This window comes from Lutra lutra, chromosome 14 (assembly GCF_902655055.1).
Source record: "Lutra lutra chromosome 14, mLutLut1.2, whole genome shotgun sequence".
NCBI classification, from domain to species: domain Eukaryota; kingdom Metazoa; phylum Chordata; class Mammalia; order Carnivora; family Mustelidae; genus Lutra; species Lutra lutra.
In genome coordinates, this window is record NC_062291.1 from 7,835,569 (window position 1) to 7,854,782 (window position 19,214).

General features: G+C 42.6%; 1 protein-coding gene, 1 long non-coding RNA gene and 1 pseudogene across 2 annotated transcripts; 1 reads left to right on the forward strand and 2 right to left on the reverse strand.

Moving 5' to 3' along the window:
* Positions 1-339: 339 nt before the first annotated feature.
* Positions 340-3,094, reverse strand: LOC125084698 (uncharacterized). The gene is made up of 3 exons (XR_007122675.1): positions 3,025-3,094; positions 1,002-1,042; positions 340-375 (listed from the first exon to the last, which is right to left on the reverse strand). It is a non-coding gene; the product is annotated as an uncharacterized LOC125084698 (long non-coding RNA).
* A 3,732-nt stretch (positions 3,095-6,826) lies between these two features.
* Positions 6,827-7,811, reverse strand: LOC125085048 (hypoxanthine-guanine phosphoribosyltransferase-like; annotated as a pseudogene).
* Positions 7,812-17,239: 9,428 nt separating this feature from the next.
* LOC125085049 (nascent polypeptide-associated complex subunit alpha, muscle-specific form-like) lies at positions 17,240-18,132 on the forward strand. The gene is made up of 2 exons (XM_047703174.1): positions 17,240-17,729; positions 17,774-18,132. Exons 1-2 carry the CDS (start codon positions 17,240-17,242, stop codon positions 18,130-18,132), a joined length of 849 nt encoding a protein of 282 aa, XP_047559130.1.
* The last annotated feature ends 1,082 nt before the right edge of the window (positions 18,133-19,214 follow it).

The following is a 19,214-nucleotide window of genomic DNA, read 5'->3' on the forward strand; positions in this document are numbered from 1 at the left end:
CATTCTTGGTACTCAGAGCGGGCAGCAGTGTCAACACTCACACTGAGAGTGGTTGCTGTTTTCTAGAGGCAGGTGACAGCAGGCTTCTCTGATAAGGTGACATTTGAGCAGAAACCCAAAGCAGAAGAGGCCACGCATAGAGACAACAGCGACGACAACAACAACAAAACAGGAGTAGGGAGAGGAGCTTACCTTAAACTGTTAAATTATTTAAAAATCTACTATTTGGGGGCGCCTGGGTGGCTCTGCTCGGCAGGGAGCCTGCTTCCTCCTCTCTCTCTGCCTGCCTCTCTGCCTACTTGTGATCTCTCTGTCAAATAAATAAATAAAATCTTTAAAAAAAATCTACTATTTGATCTATAAGGGTCATCTTCTCTTCAAATAAAGACAGAACAAAAACAAAACGGAGAACAGGGGTATAGATATATATTCCAATAAACTGGGGTGAATATTCTTTAGATTGTTTTAATCAAAAGGTTTTACATAACTGAAATAACTAGACGATGACTCTAAAGCTACTCTGAAGTGTTTTTTTTTTAAAGATTTTATTTATTTATTTGTCATAGAGAGAGAAGCGAGAGCGAGCACAGGCAGACAGAGTGGCAGGCAGAGGCAGAGTGACAAGCAGGCTCCCTGCCAAGCAAGGAGCCCGATGTGGGACTCGATCCCAGGACGCTGGGATCATGACCTGAGCCGAAGGCAGCTGCTTAACCAACTGAGCCACCCAGGCGTCCCACTCTGAAGTGTTTTTAAAAATTGTATATATAAATCATCGGGACATATACAAACATGACCACCCAGAGAAGTAGTGGTAATCCAACCAGTAAAATGGTTTATAGGTTTCAGGACTACACATAATATAGAAATTACTAATTTTTAAATTATGAAATCCTAAATTCTTGTAGGACATCTCTTCCATTTTTATAATATAAGAAGCTAATGTTAAAAAATTAGTTAACACTATATTGATGAGAGGTGACTGAGTACATCATTGCTCATACCAAGTGATCTCTGGAATGGAGTAGCATTTTTTGTTAAATACCTATAAAAGAAATATATACTGACATTATTTACTATAAGAAATATTCACAGAAATGGTTTTTAATTCAAAATTCTGTTAATTAAGCACTAAACATTTTTTATTTTAATCAAAAAATAGGTAAAATGATAAGCTGGCAAGAAGGGACTGTGCGTGTTGAACACTAAGCATAATTAGAATGACAACCGGAGAACAAATTAAAGGGTAAGCAGTGATGTCAATCCTTAACCTAGGTACAACAGCTTGCTTTGATGAAACATTTGCCAATTCTAAATATCGTAACAGGAGTATTTTATTAATTTCCCATTATTCTATCCAGATACCCAAAGAAATTTTTTTTCAGATCTCTTAAAAGTATTCTTCTGGCGGCAGGGGCAGTTCCTGGGTGCCTCAGTTGGTTAGGCATCTACCTTCGGCTTAGGTCATGATCCCAGGTCTGTCCTGTGACAGGCTCCCTGCTCACCTGGGTGTGGGAGGGGGGTGGGGGTCTGCTTCTCTTTCTCCCTCTGCTGCTCCCCCTGCTGTGCCCTCTCTGTCAACTAAAGAAAATCTTAAAAAAAAAAAAAAAAAAAAAAAAAATCCTTGCTGGGATTGCCTAGGCAGCTCAGTTGGTTGAGTGTGTGACTCTTAAAAAAATTTATTTTTAAAGATTTTATTTATTTATTTGACAGACAGAGATCACAAGTAGGAAGAAAGGCAGGCAGAGAGAAAGAGAGGAAGAAGCAGGCTCCCCGTTGAGCAGAGAGCCCGATGTTGAGCAGAGAGCCCAATGCGGGGCTCGATCCTAGAAACCTGGGATCATGGCCTGAGGTGAAGGCAGAGGCTTTAACCCACTGAGCCACCCAGGCGCCTGAAAGTGTGACTCCTGATTGAGGCTCAGGTCATGATCTTTGGGTGGTTAGATCAAGCCCTGAGTCAGGCTCCATGCTCAGCCCGGAGACTGCTTGAGTTCTTACTTTCCCTCTCCCTTTGCCCCTCCCGGCTGCTCACATTCGATAGATACATACATACATTCATAAATAAAATCTTTGAAAAACAAAAAATGTCCTTGCTGAAACCCTAGAAGCCATGGTGATATCATTGCACCTCCTGGCAACCTCTCAATCTGCTGTGCTATTGTAGCAGCTCACTCTTAACTTGCCGCACTGCAGACTGGAGGACGAGCACAATTCTACAGATGGATCCCCTAAAACCCTCTAGGAAGCTCTATGACTACTTGAGTGCCTTCCAAGTTTTGAGGAACTCCTGCTGCCTCCAGCCATGCATGCCTGAACCCCAAAATCTTCTCCACCACCTATGATATCAAGGTAAAAAGTGAAGAGAGACCAAGTGAATGATTTAAGTTTACTCGGCACAATTCTTGGGAATATTCTCCTTAGAGCAAAATTTTTGAGTCCCTTCAATTACCTTCTGAAGTAAGAATCATGGTAGTTACTGCTGAACAATGCCCTCTCTTCACACTATTCCAGGGGACTCTTGGGAAAAGGCTTGTGGGGAAGTCAAAGTAGAGTCCTCCCCAAAATTGCAAGGTGTCTTTATGTTTGTTGGGACCTCCAGAAAATTCCAGTGTGATCTTGTTTATCTGTTCATAGACCTAAACTAAGTGGCTTGAAATAGAGGTCCATAGGAGATAATGTGTCATGATGGGAAAAATATAGGTATGGGATCCAGTCAGATCTGGGATTGAATCCTGTCTCAGCCTCTTGTTACTGTGTGATCCTGGGCAAGTTAGTCTTCTTGAGACTCAGTTTCCCCAGACATGAAATAATACACAGTTATGAAGGTAACTAAAAGATTAGCAATAATGTACTTAAGGCACTCAGCACACGGCCAGAACATAAGCTCTCAATAAATGCCAGTACGAATAATAAGATCCACTCAGCAATACCCAGTGTATTCAAGGTATAACTGATTATGTTTTCACTGATTTCCATTTCTTATAAAAGGATTAAGGTTAAAATAACTTCATGACAATAGTTTATTACCATCAAGTTCACAAAAGTGATCCTGTGAATCATTATATCTTGCCCAGTCAATGAACGCTTCTTTGCTTTGATTACTAGGAGAAAGAGGGAATAAAAAAAAAAAAAGATTTAAATTGGGAATGGAAAATGTTACACTGTACCTTATATAATTAAAAACATAATCTGAGATCATGTCTTTAATTTAGATAGTTTCATAAATTCAATTAGTGGTTACCTGAAGGAATGATAAACAAGTTACATGAAAAATATAGATATTAACTTCCATGAAGTATTTCTATTTAACTCTACTAAAACTGTGAGCCCTATTTCAGTAATAATTTTCACTAGAAAATTAATTGACAAAAATATAGGACATATAGTAAAATACAAAAGTCAACCTAGCCTTTTCGACTGACTTAGAAATAGCAGCAATCATTTTTTTCTAAAGTAGGAATTAAGCTTACATTCATAATTCCTTTAACTTAAACTGCTTCTGTATTTATAGGACAAAAATACCAAAAACTGCATTTCTAGGATCTCCCTTCCTACGTGGTATTCACTGGTAACACCAATGTCACTTTAATCATGGCATATCATTCACTTTCCATACTACCTCATATTTAATAAAATAGAAGATCAAGATCTCTACTTGGAGATCTTGGAACAACTACAGTCATTCAAGTAAACTCTGACCTATATTCACTTTAACCTATATTCAGACCATCTCTGTCTTAAAAACATAACAGCAGCATCTATAAGAGAGCTATTACCTTCTTCTTTATTTGCTACACAACAGGAAAAAAAAACAAGGTAAAAAAATTATTTGTGTACCAAGTACAAATCACTTAGTTCCTAAATATGTTACTATCATAGCCAAGAATTTATTTTGTATCTGAGAAACCGTTACGTGACATAACCACTAGAAGTCCACATAAGCCTGGCTGCACAAAATCCGCTATCAATAAACGTTGCCGATTTAATTCACAGTGGGATTTTTTTTTCCTCCTATGGGAATATTCAATGAACTTAATAATACAAGTTCATGGAAATACTTGTATCATAGGTGACTCAGCTGGAATACAGGATGCGATAAAACAAGAAGGCAAGTTTTAGTTACGGCTCAGATGGTAACTATAGTTATGTTACTTAATTAGAGAAGTCTTCTCTTTGAAAATAGTCAAGAACAAAGCAATTGTGACATAAATTCCTATTTTCTTGTTAACAATACGATTTAGAGGAACTTTTATCCTTGAGGATTCTTATGTGATGATGCTTTGCTGATCATTTCATCCTAAACCCTGCCTGAAAGCCACGGCAGCAGAAAAGATGGGGAAGGCTAATCTAATGCGAACAGAGCTGGCTCGGTCGGGCTTGTATAGGTGGGTTGAAGGGAAGTAGTCCAGCTTTTCTAAAAGTCAGTTTGAAGACAGATGACAAGCTACTTATGCCACAACTTCCTAGTCTTTACCAGGGACTTCCTGTCAAGATGATGCTGGGTTAAAAGCAGTGGCCTTCGAAGTGGGCAATGCAGGGCCAGAGAGATTTCCAAAGAGCAGGAGAAAACCTTTCAGGGTGGTAGACAAAATAACTATCTTGTTTAAACTTGTTTAAACTGATTTTCATGTGTACACACTTGTCAAAACATCAAGTGGCATATTTAAATAGGTACAGTATACTGCATGTCAATTAAATTTCAGTAAGGCTGTTTAAAAGTTATAGTACTGGGGCGCCTGGGTGGCTCAGTGGGCTAAAGCCTTCGGCTCAGGTCGTGATCCCAGGGTCCCGGGATCGAGCCCCGCATCGGGCTCTCTGCTCGGCAGGGAGCCTGCTTCCCCTTCCTCTCTCTCTGCCTGACTTTCTGCCTACTTGTGATCTGTCTGTCAAATAAATAAATAAAATCTTAAAAAAAAAAAAGTTATAGTACCAACTGCTGGAGAAGTTGTGGAATGAGGAACTCTCATACACTACCAGTAGCAATGTATTTTAGGAGTCATTTTGGAAAACCACTTGGCAGTATTACTTAATTCCACCTCTAGGTATATTCTATATAGATTTGCATACCAAATGCAACCACCAAATGTCCGCCACTATATTTTTTGGACTGGCTGCTAAGTGGAAAACTCCAACTATCAATGATAGGATGGGAACATTTTGGTGCAGTTTTAACCATGGAAACCAATGAAAAAAAGAATTAAATGCTACTACTAAGTTCAAGAACATGAATGACTCTCACGACAGGATACTTAATAAAATAAGCCAGACACAAAAAATACATTCCATATTATTTTATATAAATAGGCAAAATTAACTTCTGCTACTGTAATTCAAAATCACGGTTAACTTTGGACAGTGATAGTGACCAGAAAAGTACACACAGCAATCTTCAGGGCAGCAAGTACATTGTTTTGGATGGTTGTTGCAGAGCTGGGTTCACTTTGTAAAATTAAACTCACCTTTATGCTTAACAGTTGTATACTTTATTATGTTTCTGTTATACTTGGATTTAAAAATTTAAAAATAACTCTGTTCAACAAAATATCTATAAGCAAAATTAAAAGACAAGCCCTAACAATACATATAGCCAAAGAATTATGTTCAGATTGTGTGAGGAATGCCTACAAATAATCTATTTTTTTAAATTTATTTGACACAGAGAGAGAGATCACAAGCAGGCAGAGAGGCAGGCAGAGAGAGAGGGGGAAGCAGGCTCCCTGCTGAGCAGAGAGACCGATGTGCGGCTCGATCCCAGGACCCGAGACCATGACCTGAGCTGAAAGCAGAGGCTTAATCCACTGAGCCACTGAGCCGCCCCCAAATTCATAGTATTTTAGAAGTACATACTATCCCACGTCCACACCCCACGCCAACGCCAATGTTGTTTCACCAGGGAGAAACAACAGCAAAGAATATAAAAAGGCACTTTACCTTAAAATTCTATAGTGACTTAAGTCCCAATCCCTGGATAACTTCTCTAGTTATATTCTTCCCTGGGTAATGTCATATGGTTTTAAAATGCCATATATTCACACATGACTCCCACATTTTATCTCTCCCCTGAAATTGAGACTTGTGAATCCAACTACCTGCTCGACATCTCCAACTGATGTCTCATAGGCAGCTCAAATGTAGCAAGTCCAAGACTGAACTAAAATTTTCCGTCAAACTTGTTCCTCCTGCAAGTATCCCCAGTTCAGTAAACGGCAACTCCTAGTCTTCTAGTTCCAAATCTTTTTTTTTAACGTTTTTTGGAATTTATTGATTTGTATTTAAAAGGAACTGTTGACACAGATTCCCTGGAAATCATCTGACTAAACACGAGAAAACAGCTAATTCTACTGAAACAGTAAAATAATTCCAAGACATATCGTTTACCCAACAGAATAATACTGTAGATGCTGTCTCTGATACAAAAACTCACTGTTCCTTACTCTTCTAAACACACAGTGGTATATAGTTAACAATATTCAATCACTTCTGTTCTTTCTTGAATATATAAAAATTAAAACACCAATTAAAAAACTAATATATCTTCTCTTTAAATGTTTCTTACAGATACAATTTCAATATTTTCATTCAACACTGGTGTGGTTTAAGAGATTATTTTTCATTCACAAGTCAAACAACACTCCACACAAAGAGGAACAGACAGTCTATAGGCTCGTACTACGAATAAAGACTTCAGGAATGCAGCAACGGACATTTCTAAAATACAAAGTGGATAAAATTCGGAGAGGATACATGCAATAAAGCTCTACTAAGCAGATGGCCACAGACCTAGAACATTCTACTGATAATTTCAACGGGACTCCAGGTGCTTCCAAACTCAACATGAACTCTCATCTTAGGCTTTGTACTTTCCTTTTCCAGTTTCACTAATGACACAAACATGATTCAAATCCCTGAAGTATTCATTATAGTCAAGGGCATATCCTACAATAAACTTGTCTGGATTTCAAATCCAACAAAGTCTGATTTATAGCCAACACTTCAAGGGGTCCTCTTCACCAGCAAGCTTCCGACCTTGGCCATCTTTGGATTATGCTCCTTGACCAACGAAAGCAAGGTTTGCATTGTTTTGCCAGTGTCAGTTTATCCTCAATAATCAAGACATTCTTTCCAGTCAAAGTTGAGAGATCAGGACGCCTGGGTGGCTCGGTCGGTTAATCCACTGCCTTTGGCTCAGGTCATGATTCCAGGATCCTGGGATCGAGTCCGGTGTCGGGTTCCTTGCTCAGCCAGGAGCCTGTTTCTCTCTCTGCCTCTGTCAGCCACTCTACCTGCTTGATTTCTTTCTTTCTCGGTCTCACTCTCTCTAACAAATAAATAAATAAAATCTTAAAAAAAAAAAAAGGTTGAGAGATCATCTCCATCATTTACTTTGATGTTTTTTGTTGACTGGTCATTACAGTAGCTCTTCAGTCTGATGAAATCTACAGTAACGGGAATGGATCCATCACAATTTCTGTTCAGTGCTTTGATACAATCCTGCAGGTCAGCAAAGAATTTATAGCCTCCCTTGAGCACACAGAGGGCTACGATGTGACGGCATCCCATGTCTTCATCACATCTTGAGTAAGCTGCTCAGTCCTGTCCATAATTCCATGAGGAATAAACACCTATTCCAAATCCTCAGCATAATGATGAAGTATACAGAATAAGTCTAGGTCACCACCTGGTTCATCATCACTCATCATGATGCTGGGGTCGCCACTGTGGAGCCCAGTGGGTGTATGGGTTAACCGTAGCCTGGAGAGGAGGAAGCCGAGGGTGCAGCAGAGGAGGCGGAGGCTCCTCAAAGGTGGCAACATGTAGGGAAAGCTGAGCGATGTGCTCCCTGTTGCTCTCTAGGCTGCTGCTGGAGCAGAGGCCTCTACTTCCCAATCTTTTGTCTTTTATAGCTCCTGTCTTTTTCCATGCCCAACATCAAATCCTTCAGCAAATCCTGTCAGCTTACTCTTCAAAATCTGTCCAGAATCTGACCACTTCTCATCATTTCTACAGCTATCACCATTCTGTCTTACCTGGATTAGTACAATAACCACATAACATAGCACCCGGCTGCCTCAAAGCATTCTCTCCAGTCCTCCCCCGACTTTTCATTCCACTCAGTTTATTTATTTATTTATTTATTTTTAAAGATTTTATTTATTTATTTGTGAGAGAGAGAGAGGGAGAGAGAGCAAGCACAGGCAGACAGAATGGCAGGCAGAGGCAGAGGGAGAAGCAGGCTCCCTGATGAGCAAGGAGCCCGATGCGGGACTCGATCCCAGGACGCTGGGATCATGACCTGAGCTGAAGGCAGCTGCTTAACCAACTGAGCCACCCCGGCGTCCCGGTGTTACCTCTTATATACGATGTTCGTTTGCTTACTTTTCACCTCTTCCAACTCTACCGCCCTAGTCCAACCTCTATCACTTTCCATCGGGTCTCATGCAAAAACCTACATGGTTCTCTATTTCCTATCTCACACCCTGAGAGTCTGTCTTGTACAAGTCCCCCCAAAAGCTTATTACACTTACACTAAAATTCAACATCCTTACATAAGATTTTCTCATCTGGCTCTTACTTTCCAACTCTCCATATCTCACTCACCTTGCTCCAGCCAGGCTGAACTTATTCCTCAAACACACTCAACCTTTATGCCTGCACTCAAGACGTTTATACCTGTAGCTCTACTCTCCTTCCCTGGAATGTTCTCTCTCCGTATCTTCTCATGGCTTTCATGTTATGTAGGTCTTTACTCAAATGGCACAGCACGAATACCTTCCTTTCCTGATCATCTTCTTTAAAAGTAAAGCTACCTAACTTCCCCACCCCATTAATTTATTCTGTCTCCTACTTGATTCTTCTCCATAGCATTAACCTTAATAACCATATGAAATTATATTTCACTGTTTATTGTTTGCCTTCCTAATCTGGATAAAAGCTTCATGAAGTCAGAGTCTTTGTGTTATTCACTATTGTATCCACAGCACTTAGAATAGCACCTACTGCGGGACGCCTGGGTGGCTCAGTCAGCTAAGCGTCTGCCTTCAGCTCAGGTCATGATCCCAGGGTCCTGGGATCAAGCTCCGCATCAGGCTTTCTGCTCAGCGGGAACCTGCTTCTCCCTCTGCCTGCCACTTCTCCTGCTTGTGCTCTCTTTCTCTCTGACATACAAACAAAATCTTTAAAAATAATAATAATAAAAATAGGAAAACTCTTAAAAAAAGAGCGCCTACTGCAAAGTAATTATTCAATAAATATTCGGTGAATAAAGAAATGGAATAGACAGTATAAGAAACTGTAAATACCAACTCAGCAGCCAACTAAGCAGCTGACAGGGGTAGACTGGCTTCCACTGAGGTATCCTTGCTCAATCATAAGTATGTTTGCACATGCTTAAAATTAACCTATTCTCTTTGCTTTCTTTTTCTCACCCTAGTGTATGGAAAGTATACTGGCGGTGGTTACATGTCCTTTTTGTTTAATTTGCAGGTTGGCAGAACTAGAGAAAGGAATAATCATCACCAGAATATCCTTGACTTGGAGACAAATGCATTAACTAGATCACTGCATTACCCTCCCTTGGGAAGTAAGTGGATATTTCCATTACATATGAAACAATTTCATCAAATTGATTAGAACGTTTTCTTAGAACACTGTTATGTTTGCCTATCCAACTTCCTTTTTTTTTTAAGATTTTATTTATTTATTTGACAGACAGAGATCACAAGTAGGCAGAGAGGCAGGCAGAGAGAGAGGAGGAAGCAGGCTCCCTGCTGAGCAGGGAGCCCGATGCGGGGCAGGGAGCCCGATGCGGGGCTCAATCCCAAGACCCTGAGATCATGACCCGAGCCGAAGGCAGAGGCTTAACCCTCTGAGCCACCCAGGCGCCCCACAAATTCCATTTTTCCTCCTCCTGTAACCCCTAACGTTCCTTTGAGAAACAATCACTCCCCCTTATATTTATGCAAATACGATTGTTAACCAAAGTGTCTTTCCCTCTTTTGGTCAATTAGACCAATTAGACACCTGTGTAAGTGTTTTTCCAGAAATTAGGGAGGAATTTCGTCCAAAAATTTGATATAGAGTGTTGCAAAAACAAGGGAAATGGCTATTGAATTGCCTGCTAGGCATACGACCTAATAAAATTTTTTTGTCACCTTCAAAAAAAGGGGGGGGGGCAATGGCTAATGGTGCCAAAATTTTGGTGGTGACATAAAAATAATGGCTATTAGTTCCTGCTCTAATTTCTTTTTTATCCTCAGAAATATTTAAAGACTATGATAGTTATATAGAATCAGGATAAAAAGAAAATCATGCTCAATTTTTAAAATAAACTAAAAATGAATATCAAAGAAATTATAAACTCAATTGAATACTGAGAGCAAAAGCAAAACAAAGCATAACAGCAGCTTTTAAAATATTGTTCTTCGATTTAAAATACTGCTTTTGAATATTGCTTATTGTTGCTACCTTTAAACTAGCATTGGTTATTCTGTAAAGGTCTAGAGCAGAGCGCTCAATTTAAGAATCAACTCCGCAGTATTACTACGAAAGCTGTTCTGCTTGTGCCCTCAGTCCTTCCAGTGAGCTCCCCCGGAACCATGTGCTGCTGTGGCACTTACACTGCGAACAGCACTAACCCAGGACAGGGGCCACCAGCACAACACAGAGCCTGGGGAGGGGTCTAGATGGTGGAGCCTAAATTACAACGAAAGCTGACAGATAAGTCTGTGGCACTTTCAGCTTCTGTGGAAGTAGTCTTTGTCCCAAAACTGAAAGATGAGGAATTTCCCAAACCCAGAATGAGGGTTCAGGTTCTTAGTGTTCAAAAAGACGATCAGGTTTCACTACAATACTTAATATATTCCAATGATTACAAAAAACACAGAGTGTTTTGAGAAGTCAAAATGGGTTTTCAAAAGGGTCATAAAAGTCACATCTGTAGAGAGCTATGTAAAACTTTTTGCTACTAATGTAATCAAAAATTATAACTTTACCTTGTAATAACGGAAGTAGTCTCGCTCTTGCAATTTTTTTATTTTGGGGAAGATTTTGAAGGTGTTAAAGTTATCGATCCTATCGATATCGCACAGGCAATCATCCAAGACTCCGGTTACCTGGGGGTGGGGAATATATACATATAAAATTTAAAATATGTAAATTATAGATATTTCAACCTTAGCAAATCTGTACTATTGTGTAAAAAGATAGTTTATTCATTTGAGGTAACTAGTCTTTTTTAAGATACATAACATTAAAGGAGTGCCTTGGTGGCTCAGTTGGTTAAGTCGATTAAGTTGTTTTAAGCCGGTTAAGCCTCTGCCTTCAGCTCTGGTAGAGATCCCAAGGTCCTGGGATCAAGAGCCCTGCTCAAAAGGGAGCCTGTTTTTCCCTCTCCCTCTGCCACTCGCCCATTCATTCCTTTCCTCTCTCAAATAAAATCCTTTAAAAAAAGATACATTACATTAAGACAATCATTTACTTTTTACTATGGCCAATTACGTAAAGAACAATAGAAGGATTAGATACACCTATTCTGAAGAACTAAGCATTATTGTTTAGTGGCTAGAGAAATATATTGAATGTTCCTCCCCTTCCCCAAACATACATAAAATCCAAGTGTAGTAGGAATGCTAAAGCAATTTCTTCCAAGACTAACCTAAAAGTCACAGACTGTCATAATACTGCTGTAGTAACCCCATCTATCTTTTCTACTGCCATTTATGGAACACTTATGTGATAGGCATAATGCTAAGAACATTACATGTTACCTCATTTATTCTTTAAATATTCTATGAAATAGGTATTATTATCCTCATTTTACACATAAGAAAATTAAGGCTTAGCATAGTTAAAATAATTTTTCCAAAGTAAAAATGAGACTTAGTCCCAAATAATCACACTTAAAAATACATGCTTTATCCACTACTCAAAGTATACATTAATTGAACAGAAAATGATATTTACAAAATGAGTTCAGAATCCAAAATTTCCATAAAACATTCTTCAGCTAAATTTAAAAAATGGGACTCCCTGACATCCACATCTCAGATGAATCTTCAGGGAATCAGGCTGAGTGAAAAAAAGTCAACCTCAAAATGTTACATATTATGTGATTTCATTTATACCACTTTTTTTTAAGATTTTGTTTATTTATTTGACAGAGATCACAAGTAGGCAGAGAGACAGAGAGAGAGAGGAGGAAGCAGGCTCCCCGCTGAGCAGAGAGCCTGATGCGGGACTCGATCCCAGGACCCTGAGATCATGACCTGAGCCAAAGGCAGAGGCTTAACCCACTGAGCCACCCAGGTGCCCCTAAGACATTTTTTAAATGGAGAAAAGTTTATTGGTTACCAGGGCTTAAGGACTGGAGTAGGGAGAGGAACTGGAGTCAGGGAGAGGGGTAGAAAGGAGGGAGAGTGGTTATAAAAGGGCAAGAAGAGAGGTGCCTGAGTGGCTCAGTCGGTTGAGCTTTTGACTCTTGGTTTCAGCTCAGGTCATGATCTCAGGGTCATTGGACTGAGACTCGCAATGGGCCCATGCTCAGTGGGCAGTCTGCTTGAGATTCTCTCTCTCCCTCCTCTGTCCCTCTCCAATCCCTCTCTAAAAAAAATTAAATTATTTTAAAAAGGTCAAGAGGAAGGATCCTTGTGGTGATGAAATTGTTTGGCATCTTAACTACGGCGGTGGACAGAATAGGTACAGACACGAGGGAGACTAGGAGGGATCTGAATAAGATCAGCAGGTGCATCAGTGTCAATGTCCTGGTGATAATACCGCACTGTATGTTTGTCAAATGGTACCAGTGAGTGAAACTAGATACAGTGTACGTGGCATTTCTTTGTATTATTTCTTATAACTGCATGGAACCTGCACTTACCTCGATTAAAATTAGAAAAAGAAAAAAAGGGGGGGCGAGGGACCCAGGTTGTTAAAGATCATTCGTGTGATCCATTAGAGGAATCTATGCACAGATGATCAGAAAATGGAAACCAGAAATTCCCAGTTGTTTCTTTCTCATATTTTCCCACTAGGAATGCAAATGTGTCCCCAAACTCCCTACAACACAAAGAGTCCAAGGTATATTATCTTTAAAGAACAAAGGATCGTTCACAACAATTTTGGCTCTAGAATGCCAGATGCTTTACTATCCTAGTTACTAAGATCCTGTCACTAACTCTATTAAATTTTATTCCATTTCTCTAGCTTACTATTTGTAAAACTTCAAATTCTAAGTAATTGTGGAGAGTGGGGGGGGGGGAGTAGAAATACCAACTGACAACTTTCTAGGTTTTAAAAATACTTTATCCAGTGACTGCAATTTCTTACAAATATTTCTTAAATTGTTCCTTTTTAGTAAACCACCATATTTTCTTAAAAAAATATTTTAATTGTGGCAGAGGCTGGGGTAAGGTATACAAAATTATCACGTACTTATTTCTAACTCTTAAATACTAAGACAAAAGTCTGCATATCACCAATTTTTTAAAAACAGAAATAGAGAGGTGCCTGAGTGCCTCTTGGCTGAGCATCTGACTCTTGGTTTCAGCTCAGGTCATGATCTCAGGGTACTGGGATGGAGCCTCAGGCTGTCCCTGCAGGTTCCCTGATCAGCAGGGAACCTGCTCTCCCGCTCTTCCCACCCTCCACCCCTTCTCTTTCTAAAATAAATAATCTTTAAAAAAATAGAAATAGAATACGGCTATTATCTTTTAAGTCCCTTTCTAATTATAGCCATCTCCCTCCCCCTGGAGGTAGAATAACTTATTTCTGTTAATTACTTTTCCTTGCAATTTCATCACATAGGATATATCCCTAAACAATACAGAGGGTTCTTTTTGTTTTTGAACTTTAATATTAATGACATGCTTCTTTTGCTAATATTTTGACAGCTACCCACCATAATGAGTTTTATGGTCATTCATTTTCCCTGCTGTAAATGTTGTAATATATGAAAATATCACAGTGTATTTATTCTATTGTTGACCTGTAAGGTTGGCAGGATAATGGCCCCCCAAGATATCCATGCCATAATTCCAGAAGCCAGTGAATATGTTACAGTACATGGCAAAAGTGACTCTGCATATGCGATTAAGATCTTGACATAATAGTTAATACTGGATTATTTAAGCAGACTCAATAATAAGGTCCTTGTAAGAGGAAGACAGTGTCAGAGTCGGACTGGAAAGTGCTACATTACTGGCTTTTAAGACAAAGGAAAAGGACACAGGCAGCCTCTAAAAGCCAGGAAAAGGGAAGGAATGGTGATTCTCCCCCAGAGCCTCCAGGAGAAATGCAGCTTTGTTGATACCTTTATTTTATCCCTGTAAGACCCATTTTCAGACTTCTGGCCTACAGCATTACATGATCATAAATTTGTATTATTTTAAGCCACTAAATTTGTGGTAATTTGTTAGAGCAGCAACAGGAAACTAATGCAATCCATATTTAGGTTGTTCCCTGATTAAGTTAAAGAACAATGCTACACAAACACTTTTTTCTTTAACTCCCTATGTATATTTATAAGAGTTTCTCCAGCTTATATGCTTACAAGTGAAATTACTATAGCTCATTTCCAAAATAGGTATACCACTTCCCAATCCTACCAACAGCAGATAGAAGTTACTGCTAAATCCTATCTTTACCATTATTTGATATTTTTAAAAAAAGATTTTATTTGGGGCACCTGGGTGGCTCAGTGGGTTAAGCCTCTGCCTTCAGTTCAGGTCAATATCTCAGGGTCCTGGGATCTGAGCCCCGCATCTGGGTCTCTGCTCAGCAGGGTGCCTGCTACACCTTGCCCCCCCCCTCTGCCTACTTGTGATCTCTGTCAAATAAATAAAATCTTTAAAAGATCTTATTTTATTTTATTTTATTTATTATAGATTTGTTTGTTATAGATTTTATTTATTATTTGACACAGAGAGAGAGAGCACAAGTAGAGTGGCAGGCAGAGGGAGAGGGAGAAGCAGGCTCTCCGCTGAGCAGGGAGCCTGATGTGGGGCTCCATCCCAGGACCACAGGATCAAGACCTGAGCCAAAGGCAGCTGCTTAACCAACTGAGCCACCCGGGCACCACAATTATTTGATATTTTAAAAATTTTTACCAATATAGTAAGCAGGAAAGAGTATCTGATTTTTGTACTGATGAAGTAGAATGTTTTATGTTCCATAAGACATGTGCATTTCTTTTGTGAAATACCTGGTTTTCATTTTTCTACTGGGTTGTCTTTTTCATATTAGCATGCAGGATTCAATACTTTTTCACTATTCTGGTACATTCTTCTGGAAATCCAACCTGACATATTATATTAGACTGTGTCTCTTAAGCTCTCTTTAACATTTATTAACCCATTCTCTCGCTGAGCTTCCTTCTGAATAATTCATGCTTTTATTTTCCATTCATTCATTCATTCATTCAACATATTTGAGAATCTACCTCACATAAGCCTTGCACTGTTCTACCTGCTGGGTAGAACTGTGCAAAGGATACCAGAAAGACTAGCCTGAAAGACAAGACAAAATCAGAAAAGGAGAGGATCCTGGAAGCCCAGAGAAAATAAGTCTTTCAAGGAGAGTAAGTGATGAACCGTGGGGAGTGATGAACCATGGGGAAAAAACTGCTGTCTATAGGTAAAGCTAAGGTTTAAAAACTCACTATTGGCTTTAACAAGGAAGACACTACGGACCTTGCCAAGAGCAGTTTCCGAGGAGCTAGAGTACGTTCAAGAGAGAACCAGCATGGAAGGAGTAAGGATAATTCCTTTGATGAGTTTTTTTGATAGAGAACAGAAAAATGGAGCAGAGCCAGGAGAGTTGGGCAGGTTGAGAGGGAACTGCAAACTACAATTAACACCATGTTTTAGAATGACAGTAACAGTCCATCAGAGAAGGAAAAACTCATGATCCAGGAGAGAAAGGGAAGAGTTGTTGAGCCCTATGCTTGAAAGAGGGAATGGGACCTAATGCAGGAGAGACAGGGATTGACCTTTGATAAGAGTTTACAGTTCATCTATGATAATCCATTGGAAGTCATGACATGTGGATTCAAAAACTAATAGGTAAACACATATGGATTACACTGATTACTCCAATTTTGTTAGTGAAATACGAAGGTAAGAAAAGGGGAAGTGTTGGAGGATTAAGTAGAAAAAGACATAAAATGGTAGCATGATTCAGTAATCCTTTCTTCTGGTGGATATAATCAGCTATCTAATCCACCCATTGAGTTTTTAATTGCAGCTCTAGAAATCACAGGTCTTTTTCCATAGTCTATATTTCTAATACCTCATTCATGGTGCCTAGTGTTTGGTGATTTGGGCTATTAGCTGCTTATTCTCCTTAACACTGTATCTTCAAGAATTCTTTAGGGCCTGGGTTGAAAATAAATTCTTCCAGAGGAAATGAATATTTGCTTTTACCAGTAAACCAGCCCCACTTCTGGGAGACAGATCCAATAAAATGAGATAATATATATTGAAACACGTTGGAGATTAAATACTATGATATGCTCCAACACTGTATTAGAAAATACCACCGGAAACAAAAACCAAATGTATCCACTTTTGAGGACGGTTTCACAAAATGTTCCTTTGAATATGCACAAATCTTTAATTTTTGAACTATATGTATTCATTTGGACATGATAAAATGATACATATTCATTTGGATATAATAAAAGTAAACGTGCATTATAAAACAGTAACACATGTAATTAGTAGATGAGAAAAACCTAAAGTGAAGTTCCAGATTGATGACAAAGTATACAATTAACATAGGCTATAAAAACAAAAAAATGAGAAAAGTCTCCTTTTAGAAAGACATCTAAATGTATACCCCAAAACTATCACCGCTAGAAGATAATTTTGCTAAAGACAATTTGAAAAATTTACTTTTTAGAAGATTTCCAGATTTCCATTCGTTCAGTGTTATCTAAGCAGGGCTCACAAGGTAGTTCAGAGGATAACTGCGTTGCAGTTCCTTACAAACAAGGCCTGTTTAAAATTGCTGATCGCTGAGTCCCATCCAGAGCCACTAAATCAGCACAGGTGGGAACGGGGCCAGAGAATCTGCATTTTTAACACGCTCACCAATAACGAAGCCAAAAGTCTGCCCCTTTGATTTTTACCAAATCATTCATTTAAATAATACCCACACAAATAAAATGTTCATGCTTTCTGGGATTTAGTGCACGACACCATAACGCCAGGAGGAAAGTGTGTAAACAAAGACAGAAAAGCACGTTTACATGGTTGCACTCAAGGCTTCAGCCGTGCTCAGCAGGGAGCACCAACCGCTTCAAACAGCATCTCCCTCGCCCTCCAGCCACGGAGACACCTGCCCTCCCAGTGGCTCCGCCGCCTCGCAGCAGGGGCGACCGAGCACAGCAGCACCTACTGCTGCAGGAAAGCAGCGAACGGGTTATCCGGGCGAAAGGCTCTGGCTTCCCACACCCTCGACCTCCAGCGCACTCTGTCCTGCAGGTGTCACGAGGCGCCCCCCGGGCCGGCCCACTCTCCCCACGTCAACCGCCACCCACCCGCAGTGTCCGCGAGCTTGCCCCTCAGGCCACCCGGACCCCGCGGACCCGCTCAGCCGGCGAGAACTCGGCCGCCCCGAGAACGAGGGACGGCAGAGCCGGGGCGAAGCAGGGGGCTCTCCAGCCCAAGAGCTCCAGGACGCGGGGTCTGGCGTCCCTCCCCGCCCGCGGCACTCCTGCGGGATGCGGGGAACCCCCGGTGAGGGTCGAGCTCCCCCAGTCCGCGCGTCCCTCCCCACACAGCGGACGGCGTCCCCACTCCCGCCCGGTCTCCCGCACACGCCCCGCCGCCCCACGAACCAGAAAGAGAAGCGGAAACGCCTCCGGGAACGGTCACCGCCGCCCTCATCCTGCCGCCGCCTCCACGAGCGTCGCCGCCCGGCAGTCACCGCGGGCATCTCGCAGGCGCCCCCGGACGCGGCGCTTCGGGTCACGGCCCCCGCCCGCGCGGTTCCCAAAGCTCCTGCGGGTCCAGCCCGGCCCTGCCCGCGCCCCCGCCGCGGCCCGGTCGCCGCCAGCACCGCGTCCGGCCCAGCGGCCCCGCCCCGCCGGCCCTCGCCTCACCTGGGCCTCGACGAGGCGCGGGAGGAAGCTCAGGGTGACCAGCAGCTACACTGCGGCCGCCCCCGCCCGGCGCCGGACCGCCGGGTCCCCGGCTCATGCTGACCTCTCCCCACAGCGCGGCCGGCCGGGCCCTTCGGAGCCGGGGAACGGCGGGCGGCCCGGGCGACGACCCAAGGGGACGGCTCCCGGCGGCTGAGAGGCTCCAGGGTCAGAGGTCCGCGCCGTGCGGACGCAGGGGACGCCCTTCCCGGCTCCGGGTAGCTGCGAGTGAGGCCTGAGACCCGGGTGCCCCCACTTCATCTCCCAGGCTGCCCCGCCCCCGGCTTCCCCTTCGACCCGGCCACGCCCCCGCCCAGAGCGGGGCCTTGTGACAGTTGTGGTCCCTGCGCCGCCGCGGGCCCACCTCCTGCTGGGGGGCAGGGCCGGCGGCGGGGGTAGCCCTTGAGCTGGGGGAGGCCGCTCCGCCTCCCCCACGGCGGCCAGTGGGACAGGACCACGCGAGCCTCCAAAACAAGAGGCGCTGCGGGAGGGGCTCCGCCCCCCTCGGCCGGCCGCCGCGCCAACCCCTCCTCGGTGGTGCCTCCTGGAATCCCGGCCGGGGGTCAGGCCTGGGTGGCCGGTCCCCGACGCCGCACAGCCCGAGGACTCCTGGACGTGCCCGCGGGGCCTTCCACTGCGAGCCGGGGCGCGTTCTGCGTCTCCTGCGGCGGCCGCGGCCTCAGGCGCCCAAGGGGCCCCGCTAAGCACCGGCCACTCGGGGAGGCGGCCCCGGCTCCTCTTCGACTTCACAGCCGCAGGCCTGGACGCGGTCCCCTTCTCGGTCTGCTCCCACTCCCTGCGGAGCGGACCGCGCGCGGAAGAAGGGGATGAGCCCTGGAGTTGATCATAACCTGTGGGGTGGGGACGAGTGCTCTGAGGAACTGGGAGGGCTGTGGCCTGGCTCCGCCCCCGCCTCCGAAACATCCATTTCTCACAGGGCTTCAGAAGGACTGAGGTCCCTTAACCTCCATGAGCCTCTGTCTATTCGTCGTGAATAATCCCCGACCCAAACCCTGTTTTAGGATTGCATTAGACTGTATGTAAAGGGCTTAGGATGGCGCCAGCACAAAGGAAGTTCAAC